The sequence below is a fragment of the Notolepis coatsorum genome, assembly GCF_963971535.1.
Source record: "Notolepis coatsorum genome assembly, chromosome: 17".
In the NCBI taxonomy this organism is placed as follows: Eukaryota; Metazoa; Chordata; class Actinopteri; order Aulopiformes; family Paralepididae; genus Notolepis; species Notolepis coatsorum.
The window spans coordinates 66,828,689-66,847,717 of record NC_140181.1 but is presented as its reverse complement, the minus strand read 5'-3'; the positions used below and the strand labels follow the sequence as shown (position 1 = coordinate 66,847,717).

The following is a 19,029-nucleotide window of genomic DNA, read 5'->3' as shown; positions in this document are numbered from 1 at the left end:
TTTATACGCACGGTGAACAAAACTAGTTCCACTCTCATTTCTGTCGCGTATCCCTGGGCAAGGGCGGGCATGTCCAGACACATCTTGACGGTGACTTTGAACCTGGCTCCGGAGGCCGGTCCCTGGCGCCGGTGGACCGCTGTCCAATAGGAGAATGAACTATTATGGTCTGGGCTAAAGGGATATTCCGTGTATATGTACAAGGAATATACAGGGGATATCAAACGATATACAAATACTATGCAATATATATCAATAAATTAATATATTTATTCGGTTTAATCTGATCCTTTGTAACAGCCGCCCCCTAATTAGTCCCACCTAATTAGCTAAGCAGAGACAGATTAACCGCACTGTCCACTACTCAATGTCTGCTGTGAGGGGTCTGTCAGTTCACAAAGTCATGGGGTCATGGTCGTCATCGATGGTATCGGGGAGCCTTGGCAGTTCTATTAGCCTCGCCACGGGTCGGGTGTAGGTCCGCCCTTGGACGAGCACTTCGGCTGCTCGGACCTTTCCGTCGGCACCGGTGATCACTTTGCTTACGCGGCCGGCCGGCCACATAGCTCGGGGTAGTGACTGGTCGATAATCATGACGACTGTTCCTTCTGTCAAATTGTCTCTCTCTTTCACCCATTTCTGGTGGGTCTGTAGAGACGGTAGGTAGTGGAGTAGGAAGCTGTTCCAAAACTTGTCAGCCAGTACTTGACTGTACCTCCACATTCTTCGGCCGTTCGCTTCTTCAGGCCTGTACATTGTCTGTGGTAGCGCGGGGTCCAGCCGCCCCATCAAGAGTGTGTTGGGGGTGACTGGGTCGACATCTGCTACATCACTTGAGACGTAACCGAGGGGCTTTGAGTTCAATACTCCCTCGATCTCCGTGAGGACTGTCATTAAGACTTCTTCCGCCACGGTCTGGGCCCCAAGCACGGCGTACAGGGCGCCTGTACGTTAATGCCAAGCAAGCAGTGCAAAAATGCTTCCGCATTCGTCACCGCACGCTAGTGCGGTAAAGCGCCCTTAAATGCTACCGTGCGTGCACCGGCGGCGGCGTGCTCGCTCAGGTGCGTGCGTGCGCCGGCGTGCTCGCGCGAGGTGCCCGCGCATGCGCATGAGATCCCGCCTTGGTCGACACGAGCGGAGCTCAATATATATAAGTCACCGCCCCTTATTCAGTATCTAGCAATAGCTCAATTGGCAAGGACACATGGCTGTGGATCCTATCGCTTGTTTGCTGGCGAGTTCGAATCCCATCGAAAATATTTTTTAACGTGATTTTTTTTTAACGTGTATTCTTTCGCCGGTTAAGGTTAGGCATGGTTAAGGTTAAGGTTAGGCATTGTTTCGGAGTTGGTTAAGGTTAGAACGGTTAAGTTTAGGCGCTGTTAAGGAGCTGGTTAAGGTTAGAGTTTGTCAAAGAGAATGGCAATATAATTTCTATGGTTAAGGTTAGGCATGGTTAAGGTTAAGGTTAGGCATTGTTTCGGAGTTGGTTAAGGTTAGAACGGTTACGTTTAGGCGTTGTTAAGGAGCTGGTTAAGGTTAGAGTTTGTCAAAGAGAATGGCAATAGACAGCCTATTTCCGCGAGACCTGGGCGCTGGGCGGCGGAAAATGAAAGGCGCATTACTGCATGCCACTACGGTAAATTTTTGCACTGCTTGCTTGGCATAAAGCTACACGCGTACAGGGCTGTCTTTATTGAACGTACTTCTCGTTCCCAAGTTCCACCGAAGTGAGGTGCGTTCGGGGGATTAAACTGGAAGTCAATCTGGTATGGAGCGAGGTGGGTCTTAAGTTCTGGGCCCATAGCTTGGAAGCTCTCTCTCAGCTCTCTTTCTCCGCCTTTGAAGTTTGTCCCGTGATCAGACAACAATATAGACGGTTTGCCTTTCCGCGATGTGAATCTTCGGAAGGCCATAAGGAATGAGTCTGTGCTCATGGTTGGAAGGAGTTCTATATGCATCGCTCGGGTGGTCATGCATTTGAATACAATACCCCACCGCTTCTCGGTGCCTCTTCCTTTCTTTATATACAGCGGGCCGAAACAGTCCATACCGGTGGAGTGAAAGGGCTTGTCGCCGAGTCGGAGGCGACAGGGAGGTAGGTCAGCCATCCGGGGTATACTGGGCTGCGCTCGCCACTTACGACAGTCTAGACAGGTTCGCTGGAAGCGCCGCACTGCTTCTCTCCCTTGCAGTATCCAATAACGACGTCTGATCTCCGCGAAGACTCTCTCTGCCCCGGCGTGATGCACATCCTCGTCGTATTTCTTTATGATCAGCTCTGTGACCTTGTGTCGGCTGTTTAAGACTATCGGGTACTTGACGTCATCCGGTAAGTCTGGAGCTCTCCGCAGACGACCACCCACTCTGATGAGACCATGGGCGTCGCTCTCGGGGGCTAGGTGGAGCAGTCTGCTGTCTGATGGGACGGGCTTTGCTCCCTGTAGACAGTCTAGCTCATCGGGGAACGAGTCTCTCTGGGCTCGTTGTAGTAGAAGAAGTTCCGCTTCTTCGTAGTCAGCTGCAGTAATGTCAGTAGTGAGCTGAACCTCTGGGTGGTGCCACAGGAATGTCTTTAGCTGCGCACTCTCTAGGGTGAGGCAATCGTCTATGTCGGGGTCTGTGGAGACGAGTGTGTTCAATCCACAGAACATAGATTTCTTGTTTTCTGCCTCCTCTTTACTCTCTTCCCGTGGGGTGGGTGTAGGCCACTCTTTTTCCGGGAGCTTGAGGAACTCTGGCCCGTCACTGTATAGGTTGTGACGGGTGAGGTCATCCAGGGACATTCCCCGGGTGATGACGTCAGCTGGGTTGTGTTTTGTGTCCACATACCTCCAGCTTGCTACTTCTGTTAAATCTTGAATCTCTGTGACTCTGACTCCCACGAAGACCTTGTATCTGCACGAATCAGACCGGATCCATGTGAGTACTGTCGTGGAGTCTGACCACAAGATTGTTCTTTGCACCGGAATGGTGAGTTCACGTTGGATTAACGTGGCGAGTTACGCTCCTGCTAGGGCTGCGCAGAGCTCTAGACGCGGGATAGATTGTTGCTTTTGTGGGGCTATTCTTGAACGGGCCAGGATGAAGGCAGTATGTATTTCTCCTCCCTCCTCTCGGGCACGCAAGTAGGCCACCGAGCCGTAGGCTACTTCGGAGGCGTCGCTGAAGACGTGCAGGTCCATCTGGCACGTCTCCGGCCTCACTGTGGGTGGGAAGTAGCTGCGGCGTATGTTTACACCTGGGAGTGAGCTGAGTTCCGTCTCCCACTCTCTCCATGTGGATGCAAGGTGTTCGGGTATGGGGTCGTCCCAGCCCTGGTCCTTGTCCCATAACGCTCTTACAATCATCTTTGCCCTGGTGGTGTAAGGTAGAATACATCCCAACGGGTCATATTGTCTGGCGAGTGTTCTGTATACACTCCGTCTGGTGGTCGGTAGTGCAGTCGACCTTCCCTGCTCCTTGGTCAGGGGTGTGTGTTTATAATGGAGCGAGTCTGTTTTGAAGCGCCAGACTAGTCCTAATGTCATTTCTTGGGCTTCTCCTGGGATGGTCGCCATCCAGGTCTCGCTGCTTGCTGCCTTGTCCTCGGGGGAGAGGCTGCGCAATACTTGCGGGTCGCTGCTGGCCCACTGCCTGAGATCAAAGCCACCTTTGATCAGGGAGGCGCGGAGCTTGAGTAGAAGGGCCTCGGCTTCTTCTGGCGTCGAGACGCTTTGCAGACAGTTGTCCACGTAGAAACTATTTCCTACACTTTGTCGGACCTCTTCATCAGCTGCTGGGTCCTCTGCGACGTGTTTTTGCAGTGCAAACGTAGCACAGCATGGGCTGCATGTGGTTCCGAAAGGGAGGACTTCCCATTGATAGATGGCTGGTTGCTCATCCCCGATCCTCTCTCTCCATAGGAACCGCAGCAGGGGCTTGTCCTCTGGGGAGAGGCTGCGCAATACTGGGGGGTCGCTGCTGGCCCGCTGCCGGAGATCAAAGCCGCCTTTGATCAGGGAGGCGCGGAGCAGCGCACGACGTCGCCAGTCAGTTTTCTTTATGTGTCCCGCTGTGATTAGCTTGTTAATCTCAGCGCGGTACACCGTCTCTTGAGCGGGGTCTCTGGCTAGGCGCCGCTCTGTGTTCAATAGATACCGCTCCGTCGCTTCTTTTGGGGCGTGGAAGGTAGGCATACCCTCTCGCCTCAGGAGTGGAGTTGCGTATCTCATCACTCCGTTGACTTTGACTCTCTTTGTCCCTTGCTCGAGGAGGGCTATAGCGTAAATGTCTTCCTTGGAACGAATGTCTTTCTTTTCGTTCTTAAAGGGCATTGTCTCTAGTGTCCATAGCCTCTCGACATGCTGTAGGAGGGTGGTGTCTTCTTCTGTCACTCTGGAGTGGAGGCAGCTAGTGGCTGCTGTTCGGTTAAGAGACTTAGCGAGGGGGCCTTGTAATGTCCATCCTAGGCGGGTCTCGACTGCTGCAGGACAGCCTCTGGGCCCTGTGTGGACCCGGTCTATCGGGACTATGAGGTCTGCATGGTCGGAGCCTATCAGCAGGGTCGGGGTGGCGCCGTCTATGAGCGGGATAGGTAGTTGACGCAGGTGCACATATTTATCCATCAGCTTGGCGATGGGGTAGGTGTACTGCGACAGGCCTATTTCTTGGCTGGTGAAAGCATTAGTAATCCTATACCGTCTCTCTGGCTGCCCGCTTGCTGCGATAGTGAAGGAGACATTCTCGCCCTTTATCGTCTTTAGATCTCTTCTTATTGTCCGAATCGTCATCTGGTTTTCGCTCCCCCGCAGCCCCAGCTGGGCCGCAGCGGATGCGAGGAGAAGGGTCTTCTCTGACCCGTCGTCAAGGACGGCGTAAGTGTCCATGACCTTGTCTTGGTAACTCAGTGTTACGCGGACCACCTTTAAGAGCACTCGGGCGCCCCCGCTGCTGGCGGGGTCAATGTACATGACACTTGCCTTTGTGCTGCTTGAGGGTGCGGGCTTTCTTCTGTTACTGTCGTGTAGGACATCTAGGTGGGCTCCGTCACACCGACTACACCTCTTCTTTAAGCGGCACTCGGCTGCCATGTGACTGCGCGCACATCGGTAACAGCGTCGGTTGGACTTTATCCATTGACCCACTTCATCGGCGGTCATCTTCTTGAATGTGTCACATTGTGACAACCAGTGTTCTTTCTCGCAGTACGGGCACACCATCTTCCACTTCTCTTTCATCGAGGGGGTACTGTGGTTCTTGCTGCTCGGTACTGGTTCTGATTGGTGCATGACGGTCACCAATCTTCGGCCATCGTTTGCTCTCCTAGGTCCCTCTCTGGAGCTTGGGGTGCTCCGCATGAACGTATCCAACCGTAGGCTGTTGACTTCTCTCGCTAGGAAGTCGGCTAGGTCTAGGAGGGATGGCTCGGGACCGTTAGGATCACGGTGGTCTCTTTGCCGCCTGAAGCGCTCTTGTCGGGCGGGCGGAAGCTTCTCTAAAATCCTCTCGACATTAGAGTTTGCGTACAGTTCGTGCATACCCTTTTCTCTTTGCGCCCCCAGCATCCCTACCAGGGATTGTACCTTGATAGACAGGTCATCTAGTGAGCGATTGTCTGTGGCTGGGGGTAGGCGATCAATATGCCTTATCTCTTGTATTACGTAATCCCATATACGTCCATATCTTTGGTCGAGTGCTGCTAGAGCCGCTGTGTATGGGGTAGTAGAGGTGGCATAGGCCAGCGCTATATTGTGCGCTCGGGGCACCTTGAGGTGCTTCAGTAGGATAGCATACTTGTACGGTTCGTCAGTTACATCGGACATCATTGTCTCTAGGCACATTCGTAGCTCGGTGTACTGTGCTCTGTTCTCGTGGGTGAAGTCCGGAAACGTCGGTGTGCCAATGTATGATGCCATGGATGGCTGGCACATCGGTGAGCGTTGGAAGAGAGGCCTCCTAGGCGAGTCTCCTCTTACGCCTCTTGGTGGGCTGGTACCTGCTGGGTACCATGGCCCGCGTATCCAGGTGCTATTCCTCGGGGCTGGTCGTGCGTCAAGCTCACCCGTGAATTGAGTCGGGGGTCTGTAGCGCAGAGCCGCGGGGGTAGAGCCTGGGCTGTACTGGACCTCCTGGTCCTGTGGAGTTCTGTGCTGCTGTCGGGCTTGACTCTCCTCCTCTCCCTCTTCTTCTTGCTCTGGCAGGTCCTCTAGATCCTGTAGTCGTCTATTTAGCCTCTCCGCGGTGTAGACCGTTTCTTCCTTGTAGCTGGTCCTCGCGTGGACCGGTCGGGGAAGGAGTTCGGAGGGGGGTATAGGCTCTCTCTGGTGGTCGGGCTCAGGGTCGTTTGATCGGGTAGGGGAGGGTGCCCTTGACCCGTGTCTTGACGAGGCCCTGGAACCCCGTGCGGAGGGAGGGGGTGTCGCCCTGGCGATCAGCTGCTCCATTATCTGCGCTTGTAATCGGTCGCGCTCTGCTTCTCTTTGGGCACCGGCAGCGGCGCGCTGGGCTTCGGCGGCGGCGCGCTCTGCTTCGGCCCGGTCTCTTACCATATTCTCTTCCGTCTGAAGGCGTCTAATCTCTAGACGTATACGATCTTCGTCGCTCCGTTGCTGCGCTTGAATGCGTTCTCTTTCCATGGAAGAATGTTCGCGCTCGCTAAGCATCTGTGCTTGGAGTCGATCGCGCTCTGTAGAGGCTGCTAGGCTGGCGAGGAATGCCTGTGCCAGCATCTTGTCCGCCCCGCTGGGGGAAGACGCTGGTTGAGGTGATCCGCTCCTGGCAGTACTCGTTGGAGATCTGTTCTCCTGTGGCGAGTCCTGGAGATCCATCTCCTGGGTGCTCTCCTCTTCTTGTAACGGGTAGAGTTCCATCCCTGGAGAGCCGTCTTTATCCTGGAGCTCTCCGGGGACTACTTCTTCGGTCTTGGCGGGGGGTAAAGTCGTGTCGGGTCCCTCCTGGTCCCTACCGTGAGCTTGGTCAGTTACATTAGAACCCACTAGGGCCTCTATTGGCGGGGTAACCTGGGCGATAGGGTCGGACATAATTTTACTATCTACTTTTTCCGCGTTTACCGTCTGTAGAAGGCTAGGTAGTATACTGGCAACGTAATCCTCTAAGTACTGAGGTGTCTGCCGTCTACGCTGCGGGCGATCTACTTTAGGAGAACCGTTTTGTGGAGTGTTCATCATAGGCCATGTCAATATTAATACCACTATATTAATATTACACTAGTTACCCTCCGGCTCGAAGGACCAATTGTAACTGAGGGGTACAATTCCCTGACTGTATTGATAAGTATGGTATCATTAAACCACTACCGCTTTATGTACTTTAATTACTGGCCATACAGTACACGATATATGAATATGATGAACACTTCCCACAATGAAATCGGTTCCAGTCAAAGGTATTAATCAAGTATTTAATGGAGCAAAAGGTACATAGGATACTTTACATTATTCTTTGAATGCACTTGTAAGGCAAAGGAGTATGCGTAGGCAAATCAATAACGAATGTCCATTCTCTGGTTACGCAGGAGGTAATTATACAACCTGAATCTTAGGGAATTATATCTATGGTGCACTAGTGATAGCGGGAGATACTGGAAGGGGTTCCCACTGGTTGTAAGCCAGCAGGGGGGGTAGAAGATCTGTCGGTAGTAGGACGTCTGGTCAACGATGACTAGGGAGACTTCAGGTACAGAAGCCGGTGCAGTAGCCTCTTGATCCACAGACGAATACAGCTTGGTTCTCTTGTAGACTGTAGCTCCACAGGGAAGAAAGCTAGGCGGCCTCAGGCTCTCTGAGCGCCGACTCGACTTGACTCCTCTCGGGGTAAATCCAACGCGTGCAGGCGTCGGCGATTATCCGCTCCATAAATCACAGTACCAAAGCAAATATATTCCAGCCGCAAAGGGCTATGTAGTCGTCGGGTAGATTAATCCAGTGTACATGTCCATACGGCTCTCGCCTAGGTCTCCTCGGGTGAAAGCGCCATGCGGTCGGCCCAGCCTGGATAAGAACTCTAGCTAATACGAGAAAGCGTTGGAGATGCTGGTCACTGTAGAATTATAACCGCACGATACACTATACACAAATAGACTATTAAAGACTCAATAGAAATATGTCGCACTCGACGGTATAGCGCCAAACTCTGACAATTCAGTTACTAATTCGCACGCGGTCTCGATGCTCTATTCTGAGGCCAAACAGGCCATACTTCACCGCACGTTGTATCGTGGGTGAGGCTTCAACTTATCGGTAACATACTAAGGAAGGTAAGGGGGTAAGGGGCTTCTACATTCACCTGCGCCGTATTTATACGCACGGTGAACAAAACTAGTTCCACTCTCATTTCTGTTGCGTATCCCTGGGCAAGGGCGGGCATGTCCAGACACATCTTGACGGTGACTTTGAACCTGGCTCCGGAGGCCGGTCCCTGGCGCCGGTGGACCGCTGTCCAATAGGAGAATGAACTATTATGGTCTGGGCTAAAGGGATATTCCGTGTATATGTACAAGGAATATACAGGGGATATCAAACGATATACAAATACTATGCAATATATATCAATAAATAAATATATATATTCGGTTTAATCTGATCCTTTGTAACATTAATCCTTTCACTGCCACACGACGACCATCAGTTGTGTGATAGTAAAGGGTTAACCTTCTGTCGTGTGGCAGTGAAAGGGTTAAGGGCATTACTTTGTTTAATGCCAAGGTTTCCATACCAACAAATGGCAGCAAAGGAAACAACAGACTCTATGAAGGCCCTATATATATATATTAGGGGTGTAAAGGTACACGTATCCGTACCGAACAAGTTTCAGTGTGTACCGTATACCATACCGAACGGCTGTGTAGTGTACCGAACAAATACAAGGGTATGTTAACCACTAACGACCGCCCACCAGGGGCTGTTTTTTTCACAATCGAATACAATTATTATTTTTCATTTTTATTTTTTTTACAAGTCTATTATTAATTTCAATATAGAATATTCGTTGGCAGCCTTACAAGTACAATTAGTTACTTCACACTACATCACCCCTGAGTGGAACATGGAAAGCCAAACTTTCCCCCACTGTGTGTGTAACTGTGCGAGTGTGAAACAGGGGCATTTCGGGAAAAGCCCATAGTGTACTATGGGCTTTTCCCGAAATGCGGCTTTTCCCGGGGAGCGGCTCAGTACAACCCCAGTCTGACACTTTTGGCCACTAAGCAGCTCCATTGGAGCAGTCGTGTGTTCCTGGCCTGGCATTACTGATGCCTACTGATACTGATCCATGTACGCAGCTTGACAGTCGATATCATGCATTCATCTTTGCCCCACAGTTCCACTGAGCGTTCAGGTTTTTTATTCACGTCTTTAAACGGATGCAAAGTTAATATCAGTGGGCAGCCACATGGAAAAATACACTTTTTTATTAACGGTTCATCAGGTTATCTGTTTTCATAACTGTTTTTTATTTTATTTATTTTTTCAGATCACGGTGAGCCACGACGGTCAGATCCAGTACTTACCTATCAGCTCAGAAGACTTGGAGGCCGTTGCCCACTCCGCTGTCACAGGTCAGTTCTGAACGGAACTCATTAAACCTCACGGCAGGGTTCCCACACTCGTGGAGATGCCTGGAGAGTTAGGGGGAAACTAAGTTACCCCGGAACATCATGAAAAGGTCATGTAGACTTTCACTGCCACACTACAGAAGGTTAACCTTTTACCACCCCACTACATGACTTTTCCATGACGTTCCCATTCCAGGGTTAACCCATTGTAGTGTGGTAGTGAAAGCTTAACCTTCTGTAGTGTGGTAGTGAAAGGTTAACCATCTGTAGTGAAAGGTTAACCATCTTTAGTAGTGTGGTAGTGAAAGGTTAACGAAAGGTTATGACTGTAACCTAGTTATATGAGTACTGGCTGAGCGTCTCGCTCTTCGCCATATTGAGATATATCTTTATCTCCAGTACCTACTGTACTTCATTAATGAAAACAATGCACCCAGGCCCCGCCCCAGTGCCCCCCTATAAGACACCGGACATGGTCATACTCGCCCTTCCTCGGGAAAAAGTTTCCATCATAGAAAACCCAACCAAGGGACCTCAGGGTGCGCTAAGAGCGAGATGCTCAGCCAGTACTCATATAACTAGGTTATAGTCATAACCTTTCGTTATATAGCCTACTGGCCTCGCGTCTCGCTCTTCACCATATTGAGATATGGGGCAGAGCAGACGCGTGGCCCGACAAATGTACCCCCTGAGGACCCGCAAGCCCTACCACCAGGGGGGAGGGGAGTCCCGTCCACCCGCCCTTCCTAGTGAAGAGGGTGCGGCAGTCAACTCCACCAAAGTGCGAAAAAAGAGGGAACTAGAGACTCCTAAGACGCACAGCACAGGCGGGTACAGCACACGAGTGGAGTGCACCCTGACACCCCCAGGGGGGGCCAGCCCAACCAACTTGTAGCAAAGGGCAATGCCCTCGCACAACCAATGTGACAGGCGCTGCTTGGACAGTGCCTTACCAGCGCGAGAGCCACCGTAACAAACAAAGAGCTGATCGGTACCCCTGAGGTCCTGAGTCCGACTGAGGTAAACCCCCAAGGCCCGGACGCGTGAATATTAAAGGCAACCAACTTGTGTTCAGCTTTTCGTTCAGCGTTTCTCTGATTGGCCACATGGCCACGTGACCGCCCGCCCCCTTTTGCCGCGAGCGCGGCAGAGGTCCCAAATGAAATGAATGAAGCGCGGAGCATAATGTATAATGTTATTTCGCGGAGCATAATGTATAATGTTATTTCGCGGAGCATAATGTATAATGTTATTTCGCGTTTGTAACGTCATAACATCAGTGGAGGCTGCTGACTGATTAATAATAAGCTCTCTTTTTACACCCATGGGCCATGTGGAACACCTTTCTAAAAAGTTGAAAGTAAAAATATGTATAGAAACAAATCATGCTTTTCTGCTGCCAGTAAGAAGACCATTGTACAATAATCCACAATTATGTCTGTATTTGATTATGGTGAAATTATGTACATGCATGCCTCTCCCTCCACCTGAAAGCCCATCCACGCTGTGTATCATAGAGCACTGGGTTTTATCACTGGAGATACATTTCTCACTCACCATTGTATTTTATATTACGTTACGAGTTAATCAGTCAGCAGCCTCCACTGATGTTATGGCGTTACAAACGCGAAATAACATTATACATTATGCTCCGCGAAATAAAGAGAGCTTATTATTAATCAGTCAGCAGCCTCCACTGATGTTATGACGTTACAAACGCGAAATAACATTATACATTATGCTCCGCGAAATAAAGAGAGTTTATTATTAATCAGTCAGCAGCCTCCACTGATGTTATGCCGTTACAAACGCGAAATAACATTATACATTATGCTCCGCGAAATAACATTATACATTATGCTCCGCGCTTCATTCATTTCATTTGGGACCTCTGTCGCTTGCAGGGACCTCTGCCGCGCTCGCGGAAAAAGGGGGCGGGGCGTCGTGGCCAATCAGAGAAAAGCTGAACACAAGTTGGTTGCCTTTAATATTCACGCGGCCCGGACGGGACACGACAGGTGAAGGCTCGCCTCTAACTCACCAGCATGAGGAGGCGGATGAAACGCCTGAATCACAATATCCCTGGAGCGAAAAGAGCTCCGGATATTTTTTTGGCACGAAGACTGGATCAGGCCTCAGAGTCGCACCGCTATTGACACGAATAGACAAGCACTCAGGCCGCACCGAGAGAGCACACAGCTCACCCACGCACTTAGCGGAGGTGATGGCGAGCAGGAATGCAGTCTTAAAGACAGCTGTTCCAAAGACGCCTGCTCAAGAGGCTCAAACGGGGCCTCAGACAACCGGCCGAGGACCAGTTGGAGGTCCCAACTCAGAGACAGAACGTTCCACCGGCTTAAGACGCCGAGCGCCAAGCAGGAAACGCTTCACAAGAGGGTGGCTGAACAACGTAACGCCCTCAACCCCACATGACAAGAGGATATAGCCGCAGCATATACCCTCACCGTCGAAGCCGACAGTCTACCCGAAAATAGACTGAAGGAAGGAAAGGACAGCGTCCAGGGGGCAAGACACCGGGTCCAAGCCCCCCACTCTACACCACTCTTGGAAAATACGCCACCTACCTGCGTAAGCCGTGGTAGAGGACGGAGCGTGCACGCGTGCCGGATAGCGTTAAGCACAGAATAGCCAAGACGCATCCCCACCAGATTCACACTGACAGCAGCCAGGCCTAGAGGCTGCCCCAGAACAGGAAGGCAGAACAGAGTTCCGCGTGCCTGAGAGAGGGCCCATGGTGACCACGGAACAGGCCACGGCGGGGCCACACAGAGCTGAATCAGGGCCGGGGACCAAACCGCTGAGCCCCGGCACGACCAGGACCAAGTCCCGCGCTCCCGACGTACCCACCCCAACAGCTGAGCTATCAGGTGTAAGGGGGGGGGAAGCGTACAGAATCCCGGACGGCCACTTAATCGGTCCCAGACCTGCCCGACTATGTCTGGACGTAATCCCCACTAGTCAGGGTGAGGACCGCCCCGCGACATCACACCTGCACCCACATTCACCCTGCCCACCCTGCCCTCAGGCTGCGCAGATGGAGAACGCCCATAGCCAGCCGACCGCCGCCCGGTGCAGACGGGGGGAGCGTACTCCTGTCTGTCTGTCGATATACGACACTGACGTCGTGTTGTCCGTCCTGATCAAAACACCGTTTGAGGACCAGAAGGACTGCCTTCAATTCCAACACATTGAATGTAGCGCAGACCGGGCAGCACGGTTTGCCAGCTGCCCCCTACTGCGTTGGCCCGACGCGTCTCCAGCGAGGGAGGCGTCGGTGAAAAACGTGACGTGTGACAGCCTACTGCCCATGGGGACCCCCCTGGTGAGGACCCCCCCCCCAGGGGCGAGGTCCCCCAGTACTGACACGGGAACCTTAGCCGCTTCCACTTGCCTCTCACCGGGTCTATTTCCATACTGGAAAAACCCACCTCCGTAACCCCCTCCTGGGGTGAAGAGGAGGCCAAGAGGGACCACGGAATGAGCAGATGCCATCATACCGAGCAGGCGTATCACGGACAGCGCCATAACCGTCCTAGGACGGAACCTCCCGAGCGTGTCGACAACACGCTCTGAGAGGGATGCCCATAGCACTCCAACCGTTGACTGGGAAGAGGAGTACTCTACTTCCAGTCTACAGCAAACCCCAGGCTGGTAGGAACCTGCCTGGTACGAGACCTGACGATCCACCTTGACCGCCAAGGACCAGAACGTCGTCAGGGCAGAATACACTTCGTAACCCCTGACGACGCAGAGGCTCCAGTGCGGCCTCCACGCACTTGGTGAAGATGCGGGGAGCCAGAGAAAACCGAATGGCAGCCTCTGGTACTCATACGCTAACCCTGCAAAGGAAGCGTAGGTAAGCCCTAGGATGGAAGATCGGAGATCCGAATACGCATCCTACAGGTCTATGGAGGAGAACCAGACCCCCACCTGACAGTGTTCAACAGGTAGGAGACGATCCAAAAAATGCTGAACCTTCCCATGGGACAGGTCCAGCATGGGTCTGACACCCCCCCTCCCGATTTCTCAGGCACCAGAGAACACCGGGAGGAAAAACGCCACGACGATGGCTTGCTTCGTCCACAGAGATTGGATCTCGTTGACCAGAGCTGTCACTGCTGGTGACCCTGACAATAGGGTCTGTACCAAACCCGAAAACAGGTGGGGTTGTGTAAATACAAGTCCCCGCCTCAGCGTTCTCTCCATCCACCTCAACATATGGTACTGCTGTAGCCATATGTGATGACACTCCCAACGCACCCGCCGCCATGTGGCGCAGGTCCGCCAGGAACTGTAGATAGGCGGCCCGGTCCCACCCGCTGTGCGTAGCCAACCCTGGACCCGTGCGAGCAGAGCGTTCCGTGGAGTCGGGTCAGAACCTGACACTACCCACGAGGCAATCGCACCCAAGGGGGGACCCCGACAGAAAGGGCCGGTTTGATACGGGGGAAGCTGACATCAATCTAGGTGACAAAAGCCCCCCCACTGAACACCCCTCCAGAACATGCTGAGGAGTTGTTCTGCAGCCGGACATGCAAGGCGTGAAGACCCCATGGGTTCCTACACACCGTAGCCCTGCAGTGATATTACTACCACCTAAATCACGCGCACCTCTTCTTTTCAGACCACTGCCGATCTCGCGGGAGTGGGAGGCACCAACATGATACCTGGCCTGGCGAAGGCGAGGTCGGGGAAGCCCGCACTGTGTGCCTCAAAAAGGTTTCGAGCCCCCCTGCTGACAACACTTATAGTTGACAGACATAACACCAGGCTCAACCAACACAGCTTATGGTGTGGGAGCCGCTTGACAGCACAACATTCTCACGGACAGACCCAGGCTCAGCCATCAACTGGGTGTCAGCCCCTGTCCCCATGAGAAGCGAAAAGTGGGGCCGCACACGCTTCAACGAAGGCACGCGGCCCGCAGCCAAAGGAAGCCAAAGGAAACAATCGGAGCCCCTTTTTCCGCTGGTGTTGGGGGAGGGAGTGATCGGAGAACGGGCTGTATATTCCAAGCCGAGCTCATCCAACATGGCCGATCCCTCGGCCGCCAAGGCTGTCGGCCTTGTGGACACCTGTCGATTCAACGCCCAGGATACCTCTGGCGGGGGAAAACATGGCCGCCTGTCGAGGGCCTTGTCATTGCCGCTGACGAGGCCATGCTCTCTCTTCTTCTGGCTGCGCGGTGTGAGGCGGTGTGGGGCCTAGGACAATACCGCCCGCGCTCCAGCGGAAGACCAAGATCCTCTGCGGAGAGGGGAGCCCTGAGCGGTTATAGCTTGCGGCTAGGTCAAAGCTAATAACGTCAACAGCCTCGCGCGATGTGTCGACGTCGGCTGGCCCTCAAGGCCCCGCCACCAGACACCATTTTTTGATAGAAAAAAACAGCAATTCGAAACACAGTTACTAATCGCTGCCAATTCCATACCGTGGCGGTACAGGCTTTAGCAGCCCACCAGCCACTCGCCGGGCCGACCCACCTCATGGCGTCGGCCGGGCGGGGCACTGTTTCAACATGTCAAAAGCAAAGGACTGATGCTAACACGGAGCACCAGTGGTGGTTGCAACCAGCAACCTCCACTGTGGTGTGCACCATGAAGGGGTTAATGAATAAATGAACTACGAAAATACTGTAGAATGGGCAAGCCCATGCACACAACGTTAAGGGGTTGCGTACCAGAGAGAACCAGTCCCGCATTCATTCATAATATTCACAACAGCACACCAGCCCTAGACCTCAGCCCATTTACCCATGAAGGTAAACAAAGCCCCCCCGCAATACTCCCCCAGTAGACACCGATTGACCGTCAGCATGAATGGTTGAGAGGAGGGAAGACCGTAGTATAGACAGACCTTCCCGTAGCAGAGAGACAGAACAGAAAACAGTAGCCCAATATAGCATAGCGTTAACTGCACGCTCCAGGATAACAGGGAAAGCAACAACGTTTACCCAGATATCCCGCCGCTTGCGCCAATACACACTCGGTTGTCTCTCGGGACAACTCGAGCACATCACAAACGCCAGCATTTGTCATGCCTAGTGACATCCCACAGCGGGGAACAGTAGAACATTGACCCAGCATTTATAGCATTTAGTATTAGCAGCGCGCTCCAGGACAGCCTGGGAAACGTCCACCTCTTAGAGGGACGTTTACCCAAACATCCTGCCCCTGGCACAATATACAACTCACAACAAGCAGCATTTACTAACACCAGTGATAATGCCTAGTGGCGTAAGTCCTACCTTGTGCGAGGTAGCTCGATAGCTACACCTCACACGCTGTCCCTCTGTCTGCTGTCAACAAGACAAGGAGACTAGAGAACTCGACGCTGAGATGCATCGAAAATGCATCCCGCTGCAGAGTCGCAGAACCGCCAGAACATGCCGCGAAGATTTCAGGGGTAGGCAAATCTTCGGTAAGCACTCAAACCTAATTACTCTAAACTTTTCATATCAACTAGTTGCATAGGGTGTCTTGCATCCGCTATGATGGAAACGAATATAGAGGAAGAGTGAGGTGACCACGCGTAGTACTTTATAGTACGCCACTAGGGGCGGGGCCTGGCAGGTGATGGGTGTATTTTTGTTTATTCGTTGATGGAGTACACTAGGTACATGAGATGAGGTATATCTCGGTATGGCTTAAGAGCGGGACGCGATGCCAATACGAAATATAACCTTCTGTAGCGCAGCATTTTGAAGCAGTAATCCATGCATTTGTGACGACTAGGCTGGATTACTGCAATGCACTTTATATAGGGGTGAGTGGATCCTCAGTGGCCGCCTTCAAATGGTGCAGAACGCCGCTGCACGTCTTTTAACTGGCACTCGTAAATATGACCACATCTCACCGATTTTATCCTCACTCCACTGGCTCCCCGTGCACTTTAGGATTCATTTTAAAATTATTTTATTTGCTTTTAAAGCTCTTCATGACCTTTCCCCACCCTACCTCTCTGAGCTGTTGCAGGTCTATACACCTTCTCGCTCTCTCAGGTCAGCTGACCAGCTGCTCCTAGTAGTGCCTACAACTAGGCGTAAGCTCAGGGGGGACCGTGCCTTCTCCGTTGTCGCCCCCAAAATGTGGAACGAGCTGCCACTGCAGATTAGGCAGGCCTCATCACTGCCCCGTTTCAAAGGCCTCCTTAAGACCCACCTTTTATCTCTTGCTTTCGACACCATGTATGTAGCTTGTTGATTTTATGATCTTATTGTCTTACTGTGTTATTGTTGTATCGTTTTGTTACTGTGTCCTTTGCTTTTAAATATTTTTTTTAAGTACTCTGATCTATTTTAATTTGTATTGCTGCCTATGTTTACCTTTTTTTCTTCTCTTTTTTGGTACTCTTGTTTTTTTTTATCTATTTTTTGTGCTGCTTATAGTTTTTAATATGCTCCCTCTGTACAGCACTTTGTGCCCCTGTGGCTGTTAAAGCGCTTTATAAATAAAGTTGGATTGGATTGGATTGGATTGGATAGTGTGGTAGTGAAAGGGTTAACATTCTGTAGTGTGGTAGTGAAAGTGTTAACATTCTTTATTACATGGCGTTTTAACATTCGCCGAAATGCTTGATTGTGATTGGTCAATAGCGCTCGGTTGCCCCTAGCAGCGGTCCGTTATTACTTGATAACGGACCGCTGCCGAGCAATAATGACCGCTGTTCGCAGCTGGAGCAATCAAGCCCACTGACACACACTGCATCAGTGCAATCAGACACACCTGCCGGCTGCCGGCGATAATAATAACTTTATTTGGGCTGACAGAGCCACAGAACAACTGCGTCTGCATTTGATCTCATCTTGTCGATGGTGTAAAATGAATTAGGTATATTGTTAGTAAGTTAGCCATGTAATAAGCGGGATAATAATAGCCTATACTCGGTCATTGTCGCAAAATAATTGACCTTGACTACGTTTATAACACCTCGGCGAGGCGCCTCGGTATTCTAAACTCTGTGTCTGTCAATTATTTTGCGACAATGACCTCGTAGCTATACATTATCCCTTACGTAGTGTGGTAGTGAAAGTGTTAACTGACTTCAACCCCCCTGCAGCCATAGCAGAGTCCCAGACCGTCTACACCGAGGCTACACCCGAGCAGCTGGAGCAGCTACAGCAGCAGGGCATCCAGTATGACGTCATCACCTTCACCGACGAATAGAGGCTCCATTGGACCCGTGCGCTGTCGCGCTGCCCTGGTTGACAGGTCTGCCGACCAATCAGAACACAGGAGCCACTAGAACCCCGGCGAATTAATCTGAGACCTCAAGTTGTGCTTTTTCAGCTATGTGGGGTTGTGAGATGTAGAACAATACTGTATATTGGATGTTATTATCCGTTTTTCGGATCAACAGCTTTTTTTGTAATTGAGAAGATTGCACCTGTCGCTTCTAATTTAATCATAGGGGCTGTGCATTAAGGAGATAAGTTCATCATGGTTGGTCTTTGTAGTTATTCAAGCAGATCAGTCTCCATGTGCCTCGACCGCTTTGACTTGCAAGACAATGTTGTCGAAAAACAAGATGAAATGGCTGTTTTTATAAATATATTGAGCTTTCAGAGGGACATTAAAACTTTTGGAGAAAAAAAAGAAGAAGAAAATGCAAAGGAAGTGTTTATTTTTTATCTGTAAAAATAAATCTGCTTTGTTGTGGGAATGCTACTGGTCCGATGTGATATAGAGTGTTAATTGAGCATGAAGCGAATCATTTGTACATATCTTTTGCAATTGCTATATAAATAAAGTTTATTATTATTATTAATTGTCTTCTCTTCCATGATGGAGGGTATATGTTTGATTTGGTTGGTGAATGAGAAGTGTCCAATAAGCTAAAATCTGACACCAAATAAACCATTATCACTTTGTTTACATTCTTTTTTGGATTTTGTTATTTTTTCATCATTTGGGATACATATTACCCGGGCATCCAGTATGTCAGAGCCACACATTTTATAATCATCGTCATCAGTTAATTTTCAGTACAATGATTTTTTTTTTTTTTTTAACTAATGTTTTTTATTTACCCTTTTTTAACATAAAACTAGACACACAATACATTAACAGTAGAAATCCACAATAAATCACAGGACTATGACCGACATAATAATAACAATAATGACAGTCCAGTACTTAAATCAAAATAAATGTAGATTAAAAGATATACACATAATAAATATGTGTATATATAATAAATACAATACAAATACAATACATATGCTCTTGCTTGCTCTCCCCCCCCCCCTCAGGACCCCCTTTTGGACAATCCATCCATTATTCTGTTTAACACCAGGAATTACAAATTCATATGCTATCCTTTATCCTCTCCACCACATCTAACCAGGTTGCTATGCTGGCTTCATTAACACCTAAAATTTGTGCGGTAGATATCTCTAGATAAATCACATCGAGATAGGTAAGAACCCATACCTTCCGGCACATTTGAGTACAATG

At 50.7% G+C, this 19,029-nt stretch overlaps 1 protein-coding gene across 2 annotated transcripts in view; it reads left to right on the top strand.

Moving 5' to 3' along the window:
* LOC311244600 (zinc finger protein 335-like) overlaps positions 1-18,267 on the top strand; it is an 81,160-nt gene extending 62,893 nt beyond the window's left edge. For both annotated transcript variants that reach the window (XM_084334197.1, XM_084334196.1), the window contains exons 27-28: positions 9,475-9,559; positions 17,633-18,267. In XM_084334197.1, the coding sequence (XP_084190323.1) occupies positions 9,475-9,559; positions 17,633-17,739 (192 nt within the window). In that variant the 3' untranslated portion in view covers positions 17,740-18,267. The remainder of the gene's footprint in view (positions 1-9,474; positions 9,560-17,632) is intronic.
* The last annotated feature ends 762 nt before the right edge of the window (positions 18,268-19,029 follow it).